Raw genomic sequence first — 20,000 nt, forward strand, 5'->3', positions numbered from 1 at the left:
GATGTATATCTGCGTGACTGTGTAATGTAGAAGTGTCTGTGAGTGCCATATATATATAATATATGTGTGTATGATATATGTGATCATGTGTAATATATATATATATAATGTATCTTTGTGAGATGTATATGTGTGTGACTGTGTGTAATGTATACATGTGTGTGAGTGTCTTATATATAAATATGCGTGTCTATAATATATGTGATCATGTGTAATATATATAATGTATCTTTGTGAGATGTGTGTATGTGATTGTGTGTAATGTATTATTATTATTTATTTATTTATATAGCACCATTGATTCCATGGTGCTGTACATGAGAAGGGGTTACATACAAGTTACAAATATCACATATGTATACATATATGTGTGAGTGTCTTATATACATAAAAATATATGTGTGTGTATAGTGTATTTGATCATGTGCAATATATATGTAATGTATCTTTGTGAAATGTATATGTGTGTGATTGAGTGTAATGTATAAATGTCTGTGAGTGTCTTATATATAAACATATATGTGTGTATAATATACATGTGATCATGTGTAATATATATATGTAAAACAGATATTTGATTGTTTGCATTATGTGTGTAAAAGTAAGAAAATGTATGTGTATTCATCTATGTATCTGTATGTGTTTGAAAGTGTGCATGATTTAAAATGCTGTGTCAATATATAATTTATAAATTAATTTATATTATAATCTCGACATATACATGTACATATATATGTAGATTGTAGTAATATAAATATTCAACTATATTATACATGTATGCACGTACACATGTGTGTGTGAAGATGAATATTCTTCTTTATGGAGAACTTAAGTCATATATAAACGCATGTGTGTGTGTATATATATATATATATATATATATATACTTATTTGCGAGTGTGTGTGTTTTGTATTGCATATTTATGTCTACGAATACATCCCCAATTATTTGATACATTTGTATTACTTGAAAGGAGCCCCTATGTCCACCGCTCCGTACCCCAGGCAGTGACCCATGTCGTGTCGCCCACAGGTTCGTGCAGAGAAGCCCCTTTTCTCCTCCAACCCCGAGCTGGACAATCTGGTGAGTTTGGGGTCCTGATCCGCAGAATTTGGAAGCGGCGCGGGCGGGCGCGAGAAGCAGCTGCTGTCAGTGGGTGCGGGCAGTGGGGTCTGCAGGACACGCGTGGCACTGTCCCTCTGTGGCACCTGTGGAGCCGCTTGGTTTCTCGGGATTGTTTTAATGTCATTGCATAGAAGGACAGTGACGGGAAATCTCGGGGAATCAGGGCAGGATTACACCTGATCAGAGTGACTCAACCGTGACCGAGGAATAAGCAAAATGCGGGATCATTAAGGTTCCCAGTGACACCGGGAGGGAGGAGGATCGGGCCTTAGGAACGATATCGGTGCCTGATCACACTAATGATTGCACCCGCATGTGTTACAGATGATCCAGGCGATCCAGGTCCTGAGGTTCCATCTCCTGGAATTAGAAAAGGTAAATGGATTCATGTCTAACCTCAGAAATTAATAGGAGAGGAGTGATAATATGCGATTATAATGTAGAATGCACTAGATTAATTATATATATATATATATATAAATATATATTACAATGTTTATGTAGTGTACATATATATAGTGTATTGTATATATAAATATATTACATTGTTTATGTAGTGTACATATATATAGTGTATTGCATATATAAATATATATTACATTGTTTATGTAGTGTACATATATATAGTGTATTGTATATATAAATATATATTACATTGTTTATGTAGTGTACATATATATAGTGTATTGTATATATAAATATATTACATTGTTTATGTAGTGTACATATATATAGTGTATTGTATATATAAATATATTACATTGTTTATGTAGTGTACATATATATAGTGTATTGTATATATAAATATATTACATTGTTTATGTAGTGTACATATATATAGTGTATTGTATATATAAATATATTACATTGTTTATGTAGTGTACATATATATAGTGTATTGTATATATAAATATATTACATTGTTTATGTAGTGTACATATATATAGTGTATTGCATATATAAATATATATTACATTGTATATGTAGTGTACTATGTATAGACTATATGTCATGAATGTGTCGTTTTCTCGGGTTTGTGCTTCTTTCCTTTGCTCTTCCTCTGCCGTCGGGTCCAATGATGCGACTTTGCCGTGGACATGTAATTGAGCGGAGCTAATTCCCGGCTGAGGCGCTTGTGATGCCGAGTCTGTGAGCGGAACATGTCGCCTGTGAGGAGCCGGAGAGGCGCTGCCGGGAGCCGGGCGAGGAGCTCACATGCCCGAGGAGATGAAGCTGGACTCGGGTTTTTTTTTTTGGATGTCCTACCTGTTTTCTGAGATATCATGTCCGGATTCTGGGATTTATTTCGCACTGGACTTTATAATGATGAAACCCTTGAATTTGACCTGTGCCCATGGTCAATAAGAAGGGTGGTCTGTCTTCTCCATGAGTTGCCTCCATTCCACTAAGTGCCACCATAGTCCACTGCTCCACTCCACCTGTGCACACTACTGATATCCCCACATTCATTTATTCCACCTTCTTGTTCCCTCTCTCCTAATCTCTTTTTCTAACCTCCTTATTTCCAATCATCTCCTCCTATCCATTTCTCTCCTTCCCTTCTCAGGTCCCTTCTTCTCCACTTTTTCTCCTCTTCTTCTTCTACTCTTCTTATCTCCAGAAGTTTCTTCTAGCCTCCTTAATTCCATTCCTATCCTTCTCTTCTCAGATCCCTTTTTCTTGTTCTTCTTCTCTTCTTCCCTTCTTATCTCCAGAAGTTTCTTCTAGCCTCCTTAATTCCATTCCTCTCAGTCCCTTCTCAGGTCCCTTCTTCTTGTTCTTCTCTTCTTCTACCCTTCTTATCTCCATAAGTCTCTCCTAACCTCCTTATTTCCATTTCTCTCCTTCCCTTCTCAGGTCCCTTCTTCTTTTCTTTCACCTTTCTTCTCCCTCAGCCTTTTCCATCTCTCCTCTCCCCCTCTCTACTTGTTGCTGCTGGGGTCTCCAGAGAATAATATCTGCTGCTGCAATTTCTTTATTGTTTCCTTGCCTGCAACTATTACAGTCTTAATGATAGTTAGTCTTGGAGGACACCGGCTTGTTACTCTATACTCCACCATAACACACATGGCCTCTCCCCCTCCCCAGGTCCATGAATTGTGTGATAATTTCTGCCATCGATACATCAGCTGTTTGAAAGGAAAAATGCCCATAGATTTAGTGATTGATGAGAGGGATGGAAGCTCCAAGTCTGACCATGAAGAACTCTCTGGATCCTCCACAAACCTCGCAGACCATGTGAGTCCACTATCTATTATTATTATTATTATTATTATTATTATGGGAAATGTGCATTTTTAGTCACATATTTTGGCCTTAAATGAGCCCCTTTCTCTAGGGCTTTGCAGTTGTCATTGCGTTGAATGTGCATTAAAAGTTCCAATGTGTGTAGAACATGTTCTCTATGGCTCGTTGACCTCTGGATGTCACATCCATGAGCCAGTTGGTTACCTATGGCCTTGATTATTGGACAGACTTGAGAAGTATTGTGCAGGCTCGCATCATGTGATGCTGAAGATGTATATTTTATTTCTATGTGAGGTGTCCTTTTTTTATTGGGCACAAGTTACAAGCCAACTAGACGCCTGGAGCCCCATCTTGTAGAGGCTCGTAACCTTTAATGAACCAATAATTGACTTTCTATTAAGGAGAGCTGGAGAGAATTATTAACAGCAGTATTACAGGTTGGGGCATTGATTTCTAACACTTTTAATAATTCGCCACATTAGAATGAGGCTGTTTTTTTTTATTATTATTCTTTTATTGAAGGCCTGATACAAGCAGGCTGGTGTGCTAATGGACATGTGAGGTTATTGTGTTGCCATGGCTGTTGTTGTAGTTTATTATTGTTGTCTGGGGTGTTATTACGCTTGCAGTCTTGTCATGTGATCACCCACTGTTTAATCCTACTCATTTGTACTGACTATATTTAGAGAGTTCACTGATTTATAGCCTAGAAATAAATGGGCAGCTATTTAAAAACTCACTAAGCCAAAGTCTAGGCTTTATATTCACTTTTGCATGATGCTATATGGGACCGCTGCATGGTGCACACTATGGAGGGCTTGTGGTTTGTTTGTTTTTTTGTTTTGTTTTTAATGTCAAGTATACAATGTGAACTCTTGGGTTCCAGGGCATGTTCATTCTGTGCAAGTCTTCCATGTCTAGCTGTGCTGGTTGCCAAACCTTTGAGGATTTAGGAAGGGATGAACAATAGACAGGATCTGTATATATATTCTGCTGTACATGTATACATCCCCCACTCCTGTGTAAAGTCCAGCTTCCTTTCCCAGTGCAGCCTAAGAGCTGGTGTCCCTCTTAGTGGATTACACACCCGGCCTGTTTAGGGTCTAACAGATGGCAACAGCCAAAGCCAATTTACTCTGCTCCCTGGTAATAAGGGACCTTTTATAGTCCATATTAGCTGCAGGAATTAGGCGACCAGGTCATTCCCAAATGTAACTTTTCCTTTAATTTTCAGTACATACAATGGACGGAGCAGCCATACAGCAAAAACAAATGTATCAACGTTTAATAAATCTTTTTATAACACACAAAATTAAAAAAAAAACGTTTACACTTTTTTTTCTACGTTTCGCTTTTTACACCATTCCCAAAGCACAAATAATGTCATTTTGCTTCCAACGCCAAATTGCAAAAATTATATTTCAAGCATCCATCATATAAGCATAACCTCGAGCGAGATACTCGAAAATAATGAAAATTTAAAAAAAAAAAGAAAGGCGCTTTGCAAATTATTTGTTTTTCAAATTTTTTTTTAAGTTTTAGAAAATTATTCGGTTCCGGATTAAGTCAAATATTAGCCTTACAGATAATACTTTATGTGTAAAGAAAATATTGATTAATGTTATATTTACCGTATTTAGAAAAAATTGTCTATTGTTCTGTTAAGAAATTTAAAGTGCATTCAAAAAGTTGTCTAAAAGCGATGCAAATTTTTCATACCTGTTTTGGAATCACATAGTGTTATTGATCGGGAATAGACAAGCCAAAAATGACTTAGATTTTGTATCTTTTCAGTATCATATATTCTAACAAAAAATACATATATATATATATATATATATATATATATATATATATATACCGTATATAATGACAATGTGTAAAGTGCTGTGGAATAAATGCTGTGAGCAAAATATATAAATAAACAGATAACTAAAAGAATTCTTACTGAATGTTATTAAAAAAAAGTTGGACCTGCCCATTTCATGAATAAATAAACAAACAGATAAAGAAAAGAATTCTAAATAAATATTATTAACATCAAGTCGGATCTGTCCATTTTGCAAATAAATACAAGAATTCTAATTCAATACTATTAACATTAAGTTGAACCTGTCCATTTCACAAGTAAGCAGATAAATAAAAGAATTTTAATGAAATATTATTAACATCAAGCTGGACCTGTCCATTTCGCAAATAAACAAATAAATAAAAGAATTTTAATGAAATATTATTAACATCAAGCTGGACCTGTCCATTTCGCAAATAAACAAATAAATGAAAGAATTGTAATTAAATATTAATAACATCAAGTCACACCTATCCATTTCACAAAGAAACAGATAAATAAAAAGAATTCTAATTAAATATTATTAACCTGTCCATTTCACGGTTAAATATGAGCAATGCTCCCATCGGTTTTATTGGCGTGAGTGTTGACTTCCCCAGTGTCTGTGTCTTGATTAATCGCCATACTGCAGCTTCCACCTAATATATTTATGTGATTAGTAAAGCTTGTCTTTTCTGATGTAACCAGAAACAGACCATACTGGGTTTGGTTAAAAAAAAAAAATCTTCACACCACATAGGAGCTGATACTTGAGACGTGTGGTCACACAGGCGACCCCTAGTAAGACATTAAGGATATATATATATATGTATATATATATATATGTGTGTGTGTGTGTGTGTGTGTATAGTAAATGTGCCATGTAAGTGTTGGTCAGTCGTCTGCCTATGGAAAAATAGTTGCCTGTTGCATTTTCACAATTGCAGTGATCCTGCCAAGTATCATTGTCACTCTCGCCAGCACCTAAGCAGCGGTTATTGGACCCGAATACCCATTGTAGTCGCTCGCTCACGTACGCTCAGTCCTTGGTGAACGCTCTCCAGTAATGCCCAACTCTTAGGCTCTTCAGGCCTATTTTATCCACTGTCTTGAGTTTTCATTGAAGCATTAATTGCCTTGTTAAACAATGTGTTATAAAGAAAGGGGGGTAACTTACACCTCTTCACTAACTATCAAATATTTAGGAAAGGGATTACCATGCAAAATTGATTGCTGTAATAACCGATATCTCCGATGCGTGACGCTTCGCCCTCTTACATATTATACATTTTTCATTCTTCACTTTCCAAATGTTTTGTGTGCTTCTTTAAGTGCTGCATGAGTTTAATGCTCCATTGGAGTTTTCTTTTCTCTTAATCACATTTTCGTTCATTTTTAAGCTTCTCCCTTTGAATTGTACACATCACACACTTTCTTCTTTCTGGTTGGAGTCACAATGACTCGAAATGCAGAGTATTTCTCTAATCCGCATACCTCGCAGTGTTATGCTTCATATGCTTTCATGCAAATGCCTTGTTTCTCACAGATGACAGTCATAGGCAAACATGGCTTCAGTTTACTACTAGGCTTTCCTCTGGCCAAGGCTGCTGGGACTTGCAGTTCCACAACAGACAGAGAGTTGTATTTTGTGACATGGTCAGTCATACAGGGCATTCATCATCCTCCTGATAGGTGTTTATACAGTTTCTGCTATGTCAGGTTTGCCCTAGGTGCGGCGGTCAGACAAGGTGCATTTGCTCTGGAGAACAATTCAATAATTGGTTGACATTTTGAAACTTTTTGAATTGCATTTTGGGCGGCGGAAAAAAAATAGTTGATTGACAGCAACAACAAAAAAAAGACCAACCAGTCAGACATTATAAATTATAATATTTATTTGTTTATTCTTGGGTTAGATATATATTTATCCTTCTGATTTTCCAACCACATCTGCTGGAAGTTTGCTCCATGCGCGCACTACTCTCTTAGTGAACTGCTGAATTCCCAGAGATTTAGGTTTTCCTGAATGTACAGTATATTTGTCTTCAGGGGGCAAATGTGGCCCCTAATACTGCTCATTGTAAGATGGCTTTACTCTTCTGATGATACTGTGTGTGTTCCTAAAGGTAAACTAAGGTCATGAAGACCTGATCATTGGTATAGGTAATAGGGGTCGCGCATTTCTCCAAATCAGAAGGGAAGTAGCATTAGGTAGAACAGCAAGGCTCACAACTTGTACACTTAGGCCCAGGGCTGCAGGGTCTGAGGCCGGTTGGTTAGGCCGCCATGGACAATGGAGTAGTGGTAATAGGACACTGAATTATTAGTGGGCTCAGCGTCTTCTGGAATGATATCGCATTTACTACCAGATAGTGATCCATTTCCATGGGAAGTGGAGTTTTGGGAGGCAATTTTTGTAACAGGTTTTACCTAAATTTTGCTTCTACGGATCTGAAAACACTATAAAGTAATATATAAATATAGATAGATGCACCTGTATATAGATCCGAAAGAACTATGAAGTAATATATAACTATAGATAGAAGCACCTGTGTATATATATATATATTATATATATAGGTATATTAATTATATATATATATATATGTATATATATATATACATATATATATATGTATATATATATATACATATATATATATATATATATATATATATATATATATATATATATATATATATATATTATACACCGGTGCATCTATCTATAGCTATATATTATATAAATGTATATATATATATATGTGTATATATATATTTATTTAGATTTATTTATATATTAATGTAGATTACTTTCAGACCCCTAGAAGCAAAATTATATGTGTATATATCATATACAGGTGAATAAAGTTATTTCCATTTCTGCAAGTTACAGGTGTACAAAAACAAAATCCATCATGTAAGTGTTATAAGTCCTATGATAAAAAGAAAACCCCTAGAAGGCCTTTTAAGCTTTCTAATAGTAAATATTTTAGTTTTTTTATGTAAATATTTACCATTTTTATATGTATAAAGTTCATTTTTGCCCTTCTCCCAAACATAACGAATTAGGGCTCATTCAGATGTCAGATATGAGCTCTGTCCGTCTTTTTTTCACCGATTCATGTTATAGTGTATGGAGCTGTTCATGCTGCCGGTATTTTTGGTCAGCGCCAGAACAAGGAGACATGTCCGATTTTGATCCGAGCCCTGGATCATGCGCACCGGTGCCAAGTCTATGGGTGCATGATTGAGCGTAGGGCCCAACACATCTCACTGCCAGTTTCATCTCCCAGGTGCCATGTTGTGGTACCCCTGCACAGCCCCGCACACTTGGGGGTCCCCCATTAGGCTCTATGCCCCTCTTACCTCCCTGTATCGGCATTGTCTCTGCGTGTTTTTTTTTTTTACTGTCAGACAAGTTTATCCAGGTGCAGAATGGTGGCCATAAAACTGCTCATAGTTTACAGTCCAAAAAAACCTCAAAGTTTACATAATGGTTTAAAAAGAACAAGAACACATTATTAAGCCCCATTAATCTAATATTACACCGCGTTCTTTATAATTTACTTTTTTTTCCCTCAAGTATAACCTCCCAAAACTTCTCTAGTAATATAAGCAGGACTTTTTTTCCCCACCTTTTGCTCCAATAGACGGTCATATAAGTTGGGATTCTAGTGCTATGTTGGCACCTGTAAAAATATTTGACGGGGGGGTGTAAAAATTTCTTCTGGGCATGAAATTATTGTTATTATAATTTTTTCTTTCCCTGGGAAGAAGATGTAGATTTGTCTCAGAGCTATGTGGTATACTGGGTCGCGAACCGTCCAAAAATTTCAGGACGGTCAAAATTGGGCACTTTTTTTTTTGCCCTGTCCTTAAAAAAAATTGAAGGCGTCTGTGATTTTTTTTTTGAAGCTGAAGAAACTTATTTGGACTGTAATTATCATCATTTTTAGTATTTACAAATATTGACTTTTTGATCAAATAAAATCAATTTAAATTAAAAAGTCAATTTGGCCACTCTGGTGGTAGGGGCATAAAATCTACATATATGTAGAATATGATGCCACATGTTCCCATATATTAAAGTATCACATCACCATCACCAAAATTGGTATCAGACTTGGCACAAGTGCCCGCCCCAGACCACCCCGTTACATATCATCCCCCCTTCGCTATGATTGAGGCATAACATGGCCCCGGCCCCTGTCCGCATATATATGGCGAGGCTCATTGATAATTATTACCTTGCGGTGACCTTTTTTGGAGGTGTATGGTGTAATCTTTATATTGAACGTTACATTGTGCCTGATGGATCATATTAAATTTATTACAAGAGGCCGTTTATTAAACCCTATTAAGGTAATACTTCATTACAGTAGATATAAAATATATTAACCTCTCATAACAGTGATATATTAGGGACGGTAGGAGAGAGAAGAGTGATCCCAGTATAAGGGCTTCCTATCGCCGCCATGTTACAGACACCCTAGACATATAAATTGTAGGTATCATTATTGTACAGAACTTTAGAAAGTTTTCCTTTCGATGTCACTGCCGCAGTTTATTTTTGTGCGCTGGGTTACGAGTTTTCTCGCAGTTTATTGTGGTTTACATATCACTTCATTTATTTGTATTGTACTATATGGAGTAAGGAATTAGATTGTATCCACATTGTGCCACTTTATACATCCGAAGCGAAAAATGGAACGATCACGGCGCGCTGGAAAAATGGTGCAAGTATGCCAGAAAATATAATATGCAAGCTCTAAATTTATTAATGCATTGGGATTATTTTTAGTTTTGAATTTTCTGTCAAAGTTTGTAGTTGCAAAATTGCAATATACATCACATTATTATTATTATTATTATTATTATTATTAGTTATTTATATAGCACCATTAATTCCATGGTGCTGTACATGAGAAAGGGGTTACATACAGAGTTCTAGATATCGTTTTACAGTAAACAAATTTACAGTGACAGACTGGTACAGAGGGGAGAGGACCCTGTCCTTGCGGACTTACATTCTATGGGATAGTGGGGAAGAGACAGAAGGTAGGGGCGAGGCGGCGGCTCTGGCGATGGCGAGGCAGCGGCTATGGCGAGGCGGCGGCTCTGGCGATGGCGAGGCGGCAGAATGGTTATTGCACACTGTAGGCTTTCTTCATCACATCTGGTTATGCCATATATGTGTGACAGGCCGCACAATGTGCCGGGTTGCAATCAGACCGGGTCATGAATTGTTTATGATGGGCACATTTTTTTTTTAATTATTTTGGGGTATATTGCAACAGAATTTGAAATGACAATAACTTTAACTCATCCCCTGTTTGCTTTTCTATATATATATATTTTTTTTTTCATTATATATATAGTGTATATATATATATATATATATATAACATATACATATATCTGTTGGTTCAGCACGCACTCCTGGAAGAAGAGAACAAGTGAATATCATGTTTGTACTCCATCATTTTCGTTGAGCTCAGTACAGATGAAAACAGATAAAAAGTTACTTTGCCAACATCTTATTAACTACTAGAATAAGCAGTATCCAAAAACATACAAGAAACAATAAAAAAACTACATGTATGGCTTCATTCCGATTTTCATGTACGAGTGCTATTCGTGGTTTTCAAGGATAGCACTCGTACCTGTGGTATTCTAAGGGGCCATTCACATGTATGGGTTTTTTTCTCGGATTGAGTGGTCCACAGAAAATATCATAGACATGTCCAATTTTGAGCCAATGGTTGGATCAAAATCAGCAGTGCAAGTCAATGGGACCGTGAAAAACAATCGTAGAGCGCTTGCATGACATCAGAGTGCAGCCCGATTTTTACGGATTGTCAGAATGGAGAAGATGAAGAATTTTGTTCAAAAAAAAATTCTCCATGTGCGAGAAAGTCGGATGACACTTGGACCAAACTCTGATCAAAATAATTGGTCCGATTTTCTCGTATGCAGAAAAAAATCGGACATCCGAGTGAGGCCTAAGACACGGAATGAACATGGCAGACAGCAAAAGAGGCTGTGACCTGATGTTGTATTTATTCTACACTATCAGTTCTGCCTTAAAGACAATTTAGAGACTTTAGGGCTATGTTCAGACAGAGTTGTTTTTTTTAAGAGGAAACCACTTAAAAATGTTATTTTAATTTTTTAAGCAGTTTTTTTTATTATTTAAATTAAAAGCTTTTTATCCTTGAAATATCTCTAGTGCCAGTCTTGCCCATACTAACCTATAAGTCCAGAGTTTAATTTCACACCAAATTAGAAAATAAATTATTCGTATTTTTGGGGAACTATGTCTTACAGGTCTTCATTTAATAAAATAACATTTTTCATGTTACCGCCATTAATTCAGCACCAATAATATTCTAGGACATCCTAATACAAATTCACTTTCTATTTTTCTTCGAAAGCCCAGTTTGGTTATTGAAAAAAAAAGAGTTCTCCCTCCCTTTCCTGTTTGTCCTTTGCAGTCATCCCTTATCTTATTGTACCTCCCCAGCAATGCTCCCTCTGTGGTTCCCCTCCCTGATGTCTCAGCTGCAGGAATGTGTGAAGTGCAAAGGTCTCATGCTAAGAAATAATTCATATATTATATCATTATTTGGTAAATGATTCCGACACCTATCAATAAATAGAGCTAAAGTTAAGGACTCATTCAGACGTCAGTGATTTTTATCGTATGCACAAAATGCTCAGAGTTTTATCACGTTTTAATCAACGTTTTAGATCAGATTTTCAGCAGAGTTTGGTCAGTGTCAGTTTTTATCAGAAGAGTCTCAGCAGAGTTTGGTCACTGCCAGTTTTTTTAGCAGCATTTGGTCATCGTACGTTTTTATCAGCAGAGTTGCAGCATTTGGTCAGTTTTTTCAGTAGAATTTCAGCAGAGTTTGGTCACTGTCAGTTTTTATCAGCAGAGTTTGGTTAGTTTTTATCAGCAGAGCCTCAGCAGTTTGTCACTGTCAGTTTTTTTTCAGCAGAGTTTGATCAGTGTAAGTTTTTATCAGCAGAGTCTCAGCAAAGTTTGGTCAGTGTCAGTTTTTATCAGCAGAGTTTGGCCAGTTTTTATCAGCAGAGTCTCAGCAGAGTTTGGTCAGTGCCAATTTTTTTCATCAGAGTTTGGTCAGTGTCAGATTTTTGCAGCAGAGTTTGGTCAGTGTCAGTTTTTATCAGCAGAGTCTGAGCAAAGTTTTGTCAGTGTCAGTTTTTTTCAGCAGAATTTCAGTAGAGTTTGGTCAGTGTCAGTTTTATCAGCAGAGTTTGGTCAGTTTTTATCAGCAGAGTTTCAGCAGTGTTTGTTCAGTGTCAGCTTTAATCAGCAGTTTCAGCAGTTTTTCTTATATACAAAGAATAAAAGTAAAAAACGATGGAGATTTTTCCAGCGTGTTCTATCAGGCAGTCAGTGAAAAACGGACAGCACATGCATGGCTTCAGAGTGCTGACAGATTTTCTTCACTGATTTATAGACTTGCATTGGCGAGTTTTATCATTGATTTGGATATAAGTTGTACAAGTCTCCAGTTTTGGGCAGACCGATAGACTCATTTCTATCCATGAAATATTGACATCTGAATGAGCCCTAACTATTAGGTATCCACAACGTAGGCCTCATTGACATGTCAGTTTTTCCAAAGTACGAGAAAAATGGATCAGTGATAGCTTATTCCGAGTTCCATCAGAGTTTTGTCCAAATGTCATTCGTTTTTCTTGTACGTGAATAAAAGTTTCCCCACTTTCTCCTAACAGTCCGTGAAAATCGGACTGCACTCGGATGACATCTGATTTTGTCACTGACCTATAGATTTGCATTGGCCAGTTTGATCCATGACTTGGATCAAAATCGAACATGTGTCTGTGATTTTGTGCAGACCAAAAATACACAGACATGTGAACAGCTTTATAAACTATAAAAGTCACGATTTCTATCCATGAAAAACTGATGTCTGAATGAGCCCTAACTGGCAGTTTTCCACAACTTGTAGAGCTCCAGGCATTGAGAAGTCGCAGCTTGATCATAGGTGGCCGTGGTGGCCTGGATCTGCAGAAAGTGTGTATGTTCTGTGTGTGTTCACGCAGATTTGTTGGGGATATTTTTGTGACTGTCTCATTCATGTGAAAGGAGCTTTCAGAAATCCCCATTCATGTATCATACTATCAGTCACAGAAGTATTTCCAAATAATGAATCCGTTTGTAAACATATTCTGATATGTACTGCAATTGGAAATCTGAAAGTTCTCAGCATTTAAGCACCTAGCATGCTGGAGGTTGTAGTTCTGCAATAGGACAGGTGACATGAACGATAGCCGTTTAGTATTAAGGGAAAGTTCACACGTTCAGTATTTGGTCAGTATTTTACATCAGTATTTGTAAGCCAAAATCAGGAGTGGAACAATCAGAGGAAAAGTATAAGGCCGGGGTCACACTGGCGTATTGCATATTGCGAGAGCATCGGATGCAATATGCTAATGAGACTCGGCTCCTGCTCGCAGCAGAGCAGGAGCCGAGTGTCATGCGTCTGTGCTCCGATTCTCTCGCACAGGGAGGATCGGAGCACAGCTGCGGAGGAGGCGGAGAAATGAATTTCTCCATCTCCTCCATTGCTGGGGTCCGCTTATAGCGCACATCACTCGGATGATATCCGAGTGGTGTGCGCTGTCTCACTCGCACCCATAGGCTTATATGGGTGCGAGTGAGCCGAGAGTTTTCCTCGGTCCGTGACAATCGCAGCATGCTGCGAGTGTCTCGGACCGAGGAAAACGGCCGACAAAAAGTCGGCTGCTGGGAGCGGCCACGTAACTTATCATTGGTCCGAGTGCAATGCGATTTTTTATCGCATTGCACTCGGCCGTATTACGGTCTAGTGTGACCCCGGCCTAATAGAAACACTTCACCACATCCGTATTTATCACCCACTCCTGGTTTTGCTTACACATACTAATATAAAATGCTGACCAAATACTGAACATGTGAACATGGCCTTACTGCCGTCACGTGAGCAGACAGTCACATCAGTCAGACTTCCAGATCGGACAGTCACATTGGCCAGGCTTCCAGAGCAGACAGTCACATCGGCCAGGCTTCCAGAACGGATAGTCACATCAGCCAGGCTTCCAGAGCAGACAGTCACATCTGCCAGGCTTCCAGAGCAGACAGTCACATCGGCCAGGCTTCCAGAGTGGATAGTCATATTGGCCAGGCTTCCAGAGCAGACAGTCACATTGCCCAGCTTCCAGATCGGACAGTCACATTGGCCAGGCTTCCAGAGCGGACAGTCACATTGGTCAGGCTTCCAAAGCGGACAGTCACATCAGCCAGGCTTCCAGAGAGGACAGTCACGTCGGCCAGGCTTCCAGAGTGGACAGTCACATTGGCCAGGCTTCCAGGGTGGAAAGTCACATCGGCCAGGCTTCCAGAGTGGACAGTCACATTGGCCAGGATCCAAAGCGGACAGTCACATCGGCCAGGCTTCCAGAGCAGACAGTCACATCAGCCAGGCTTCCAGATCAGTCACATCAATCAGGCTTCCAGAGTGGACAGTCACATTGGCCAGGCTTCCAGGGTGGAAAGTCACATCGGCCAGGCTTTCAGAGTGGACAGTCACATCGGCCAGGCTTCCAGAGTGCACAGTCACATCGGCCAGGCTTACAGAGTGGACAGTCACATTGGCCAGGCTTCCAGAGCAGACAGTCACATCGGTCAGGCTTCCAGAGTGGACAGTCACATCAGCCAGGCTTCCAGTTCGGACAGTCACATTGGCCAGGCTTCCAGATCAGACAGTCACATTGGCCAAGCTTCCAGAACCTGTGGTTTGGACATGAATTCATTAGCACAATCCAGGACCTATTGGAGATTTGTTTAGGGGAGGAATGTCAATAATTCCAGGAGCGCATGAGGTTTTTGTTCATACGCTAAACACTTGAGTGCTGGCCTGTTTACAGTCGGCTCTTAGTAGGTCACTTGCCTGAGCACAGAATTGGACTTGTCGGGAATTCCTGGGTGCTTGCTTCAGGTGGTGACTTGTCCACACGTTCTTGGTGTTGTCCAGGGTTGTGACATTGGAGGTCTTTCTTCTATGTATTTAGAGAACCTTACTAAGTGGCTGTGGTGCAAATGAGATCTTTAGCAGTTATATTATTTAGGATATGTTGCCATGTTACTTGATTTTAGAAACATAAATTCCGAGTGCCCTCGACAGGCGCATCTGTCGCAACAATCATTACAATTCTGAGGATTCCCAGCGATCCTATCAAAAATTGCCGGTGTAAACCTTCAGCAAGAACTGAGACATATATGGAATCTGATAATGGGGTCTTCCCACATAGATATTTATAGGATGTCCACAGAATATGCCATAAATGTCTGACAGGTTTATGGGACTTGCACCTATGTGGAGAGTGTGGCACATCCTGCTCAACTGTTCCTGTAGCTCCCATGGAAGTGAACAGATTTTTGAAAAATGGAAATTGTGGTTAATATGTAAACATTGATCCTCTATTATCTCATTAACCCCTTTACCCCCAAGGGTGGTTTGCACGTTAATGACCGGGCCAATTTTTACAATTCTGACCGCTGTCCCTTTATGAGGTTATAACTCTGGAACGCTTCAACGGATCCTGGTGATTCTGACAGTGTTTTCTCGTGACATATTGTACTTCATGATATTGGTAACATTTCTTTGATATTACCTGCGTTTATTTGGGGAAAAAAATGGAAATTTGGCAGAAATTTTGAAAATTTCGCAATTTTCCAACTTTGAATTTTTATGCAATTAAATCACAGAGATATGTCACACAAAATACTTAAAAAGTAACAGTTCCCACATGTCTACTTTACATCAGCACAATTTTGGAACCAAAATTGTTTTTGTTAGAGAGCTATAAGGGTCAAAAGTTGACCAGCAATTTCTCATTTTTACAACACCATTTTTTTTAGGGACCACATCTCATTTGAAGTCATTTTGAGGGGTCGATATGATGGAACATAACCAAGTGAGACACCATTCTTAAAACTGCACCCTTCACGGTGCTCAAAACCACATTCAAGAAGTTTATTAACCCTTCAGGTGTTTCACAGGAATTTTTGGAATGTTTAAATAAAAATGAACATTTTAACTTTTTTTCACAAAAAATTTACTTCAGCACCAATTTGTTTTATTTTACCAAGGGTAACAAGAGAAAATAGACCCCAAAAGTTGTTGTACAATTTGTCTTGAGTACGGTGATACCCCATATGTGTGGGTAAACTACTGTTTGGGCGCACGGCAGAGCTCGGAAGCGAAGGAGCGCCATTTGACTTTTCAATGCAAAATTGACAGGAATTGAGATGGGATGCCATGTTGCGTTTGGAGAGCCCCTGATGTGCCTAAACATTGAAACCCCCCACAAGTGACACCATTTTGGAAAGTAGACCCCCTAAGGAACTTATCTAGATGTGTGGTGAGCACTTTGACCCATTAAGTGATTCACAGAAGTTTATAATGCAGAGCCGTAAAAATAAAAAATCATATTTTTTCACAAAAATTATATTTTTGCCCCAAATTTTTTATTTTCCCATGGTTAAGAGAAGAAATTGGACCCCAAAAGTTGTAAAATTTGTCCTGAGTTCGCTGATACCCCATATGTGGGGGTAAACCACTGTTTGGGCGCATGGGAGAGCTCGGAAGCGAAGGAGCGCCGTTTGACTTTTCAAAGCAAAATTGACAGGAATTGAGATGGGACACCATGTTGTGTTTGGAGAGCCCCTGATGTGCCTAAACATTGAAACCCCCCACAAGTGACACCATTTTGGAATGTAGACCCCCCTAAGGAACTTATCTAGATGTGTGGTGAGCACTTTGACCCACCAAGTGCTTCACAGAAGTTTATAATGCAGAGCCGTAAAAATAAAAAATAATATTTTTTCACAAAAATGATCTTTTCGCCCCAATTTTTTATTTTCCCAAGGGTAAGAGAAGAAATTGGACCGCAAAAGTTGTTGTACAATTTGCCTGAGTACGCTGATACCCCATATGTGGGGGTAAACCACTGTTTGGGTGCATGGCAGAGCTCGGAAGGGAAGGAGCGCCATTTGACTTTTCAATGCAAAATTGACTGGAATTGAGATGGGACGCCATGTTGCGTTTAGAGAGCCACTGATGTGCCTAAACATTGAAACCCCCCACAAGTGACACCATTTTGGAAAATAGACCCCCTAAGGAACTAATCTAGATGTGTTGTGAGAGCTTTGAACCCCCAAGTGTTTCACTACAGTTTATAACGCAGAGCCGTGAAAATAAAAATTCTCTTTTTTTCCCACAAAAATTATTTTTTAGCCCCCAGTTTTGTAGTTTCCCAAGGGTAACAGAAGAAATTGGATGCAAAAGTTGTTGTCCAATTTGTCCTGAGTGCGCTGATACCCCATATGTTGGGGGGAACCACCGTTTGAGCGCATGGCAGAGCTCGGAAGGGAAGGAGCGCCATTTGGAATGCAGTCTTAGATGGAATGGTCTGCAGGCGTCACACTGCGTTTGCAGAGCCCCTAATGTACCTAAACAGTAGAAACCCCCCACAAGTGACCCCATATTGGAAACTAGACCCCCCAAGGAACTTATCTAGATGTGTTGTGAGAACTTTGAACCCCCAAGTGTTTCAGTACAGTTTATAACACAGAGCCGTGAAAATAAAAAATCCTTTTTTTTCCACAAAAATTATTTTTTAGCCCCCAGTTTTGTATTTTCCCAAGGGTAACAGGAGATATTGGACCCCAAAAGTTGTTGTCTAATGTGTCCTGAGTACGCTGATACCCCATATGTTGGGGTAAACCCCTGTTTGGGCGCACAGGAGAGCGCGGAAGGGAAGGAGCACTGTTTTACTTTTTAAACACAGAATTGGCTGGAATTGAGATCGGACACCATGTCGCGTTTGGAGAGCCCCTGATGTGCCTAAACAGTGGAAACCCCCCAATTATAACTGAAACCCTAATCCAAGTACATCCCTAACCCTAATCCCAACTGTAACCCTAACCACACCCCTAACCCTGACACACCCCTAACCCTAATCCCAACCCTATTCCCAACCGTAAATGTAATCCAAACCCTAACCCTAACTTTAGCCCCAACCCTAACTGTAGCCTTAACCCTAGCCCGAACCCTAGCCCTAACCATAACCCTAGCCCTAACCCTAATAGGAAAATGGAAATAAATACATTTTTTAAATTTTTCCCTAACTAAGGGGGTGATGAAGGGGGGTTTAATTTACTTTTATAGCGGGTTTTTTAGCGGATTTTTATGATTGGCAGCCGTCACACACTGAAAGACGCTTTTTATTGCAAAAAATATTTTTTGCGTTACCACATTTTGAGAGCTATATTTTTTCCATATTTTGGTCCACAGAGTCATGTGAGGTCTTGTTTTTGTGGGATGAGTTGACGTTTTTATTGGTAACATTTTCGGTCACGTGGCAATTTTTGATCGCTTTTTATTCCGATTTTTGTGAGGCAGAATGACCAAAAACCAGCTATTCATGAATTTCTTTTGGGGGAGGCGTTTATACCATTCCACGTTTGGTAAAATGGATGAAGTAGATTTATTCTTCGGGTCAGTACGATTACAGCGATACCTCATTTATTATATTTTTTTATGTTTTGGCGCTTTTATGAGATAAAAACTATTTTATAGAAAAAATAATTATTTTTGCATCACTTTATTCTGAGGACTATAACTTTTTTATTTTTTCTTTGATGATGTTGTATGGCAGCTCATTTTTTGCGGGACAAAATGACGTTTTCAGCGGTACCATGGTTATTTATATCCGTCTTTTTGATCGCGTGTTATTCCACATTTTGTTTGGCGGTATGATAATAAAGCGTTGTTTTTTGCCTTGTTTTTTTTTTTTACTGCGTTCACTGAAGGGGTTAACTAGTGGGACAGTTTTATAGGTCGGGTCGTTACGGACGCGGCGATAGTGAATATGTGTACTTTTATTGTTTTTTTATTTAGATAAAGAAATGTATTTATAGGAACAATATATAAATTTTTTTTTACACATGTGAATATTTTTTTTTATACTATAACGTTGCCCCGGGGGGGCATCATGTTATAGTGTAAGATCGCTGATCTGACACTTTGCTGTGCACTGTGTCAGATGAGCGATCTGACATGCAGGGCTGCAGGCTTACCAGCGCTTGCAGCAGGCACTGGTAAGCCACCTCCCTGCAGGACCCGGATGCAGCCCCGCGGCCATCTTGGATCCGGGCCTGCTGCAGGGAGGAGGAGGTAAGAGACCCTCTGAGCAACGTGATCACATCGCGTTGCTCCGGGGGTCTCAGGGAAGCACGCAGGGAGCCCCCTCCCTGTGCGATGCTTCCCTATACCGCCGGAACACTTCGATCATGGGGTTAATGTGCCGGGGGCGGTCCGTGACCGCGCCTGGCACATTGTGGCGGATGTCAGCTGCGAACGCGGCTGATCAGCCGTGAGCGCGGCTGATCGCTATGACGTACTATCCCGTCGGTGGTCATACGGGCCCACCTCGACGGGATAGGACGTCACATGTCAGAAAGGGGTTAAAGGGATTCTGTCACTAGGTTTTTATCACCTAATCTAAGAGCAGCATAATGTAGAGACAGAGATCCTGATTCCAACGATCTGTCACTTACTGGACTGCTTGCTGTGGATTTTATAAAAATCACTGTTTTATTAGTAGGAGATTATCACTAGAGGACTAGTAAACCTAGTGACAAGCAGCCCAGCCCCGCCCCCACCAAAGATTGACAGCTTTCTGCCTATGCACAGTGTA

General features: G+C 39.3%; 1 protein-coding gene across 14 annotated transcripts in view; it reads left to right on the forward strand.

Annotated features, from left to right (window-relative positions):
• The window catches only part of MEIS2 (Meis homeobox 2), a 191,365-nt gene that overhangs the window by 2,836 nt on the left and 168,529 nt on the right, over nucleotides 1–20,000 (forward strand). For all 14 annotated transcript variants that reach the window (XM_069732499.1, XM_069732502.1, XM_069732506.1 and 11 more), the window contains exons 4-6: nucleotides 1,034–1,084; nucleotides 1,451–1,501; nucleotides 3,215–3,364. In XM_069732499.1, the coding sequence (XP_069588600.1) occupies nucleotides 1,034–1,084; nucleotides 1,451–1,501; nucleotides 3,215–3,364 (252 nt within the window). The remainder of the gene's footprint in view (nucleotides 1–1,033; nucleotides 1,085–1,450; nucleotides 1,502–3,214; nucleotides 3,365–20,000) is intronic.

The sequence above is a fragment of the Ranitomeya imitator genome, chromosome 1, assembly GCF_032444005.1.
Source record: "Ranitomeya imitator isolate aRanImi1 chromosome 1, aRanImi1.pri, whole genome shotgun sequence".
Taxonomy (NCBI): Eukaryota; Metazoa; Chordata; class Amphibia; order Anura; family Dendrobatidae; genus Ranitomeya; species Ranitomeya imitator.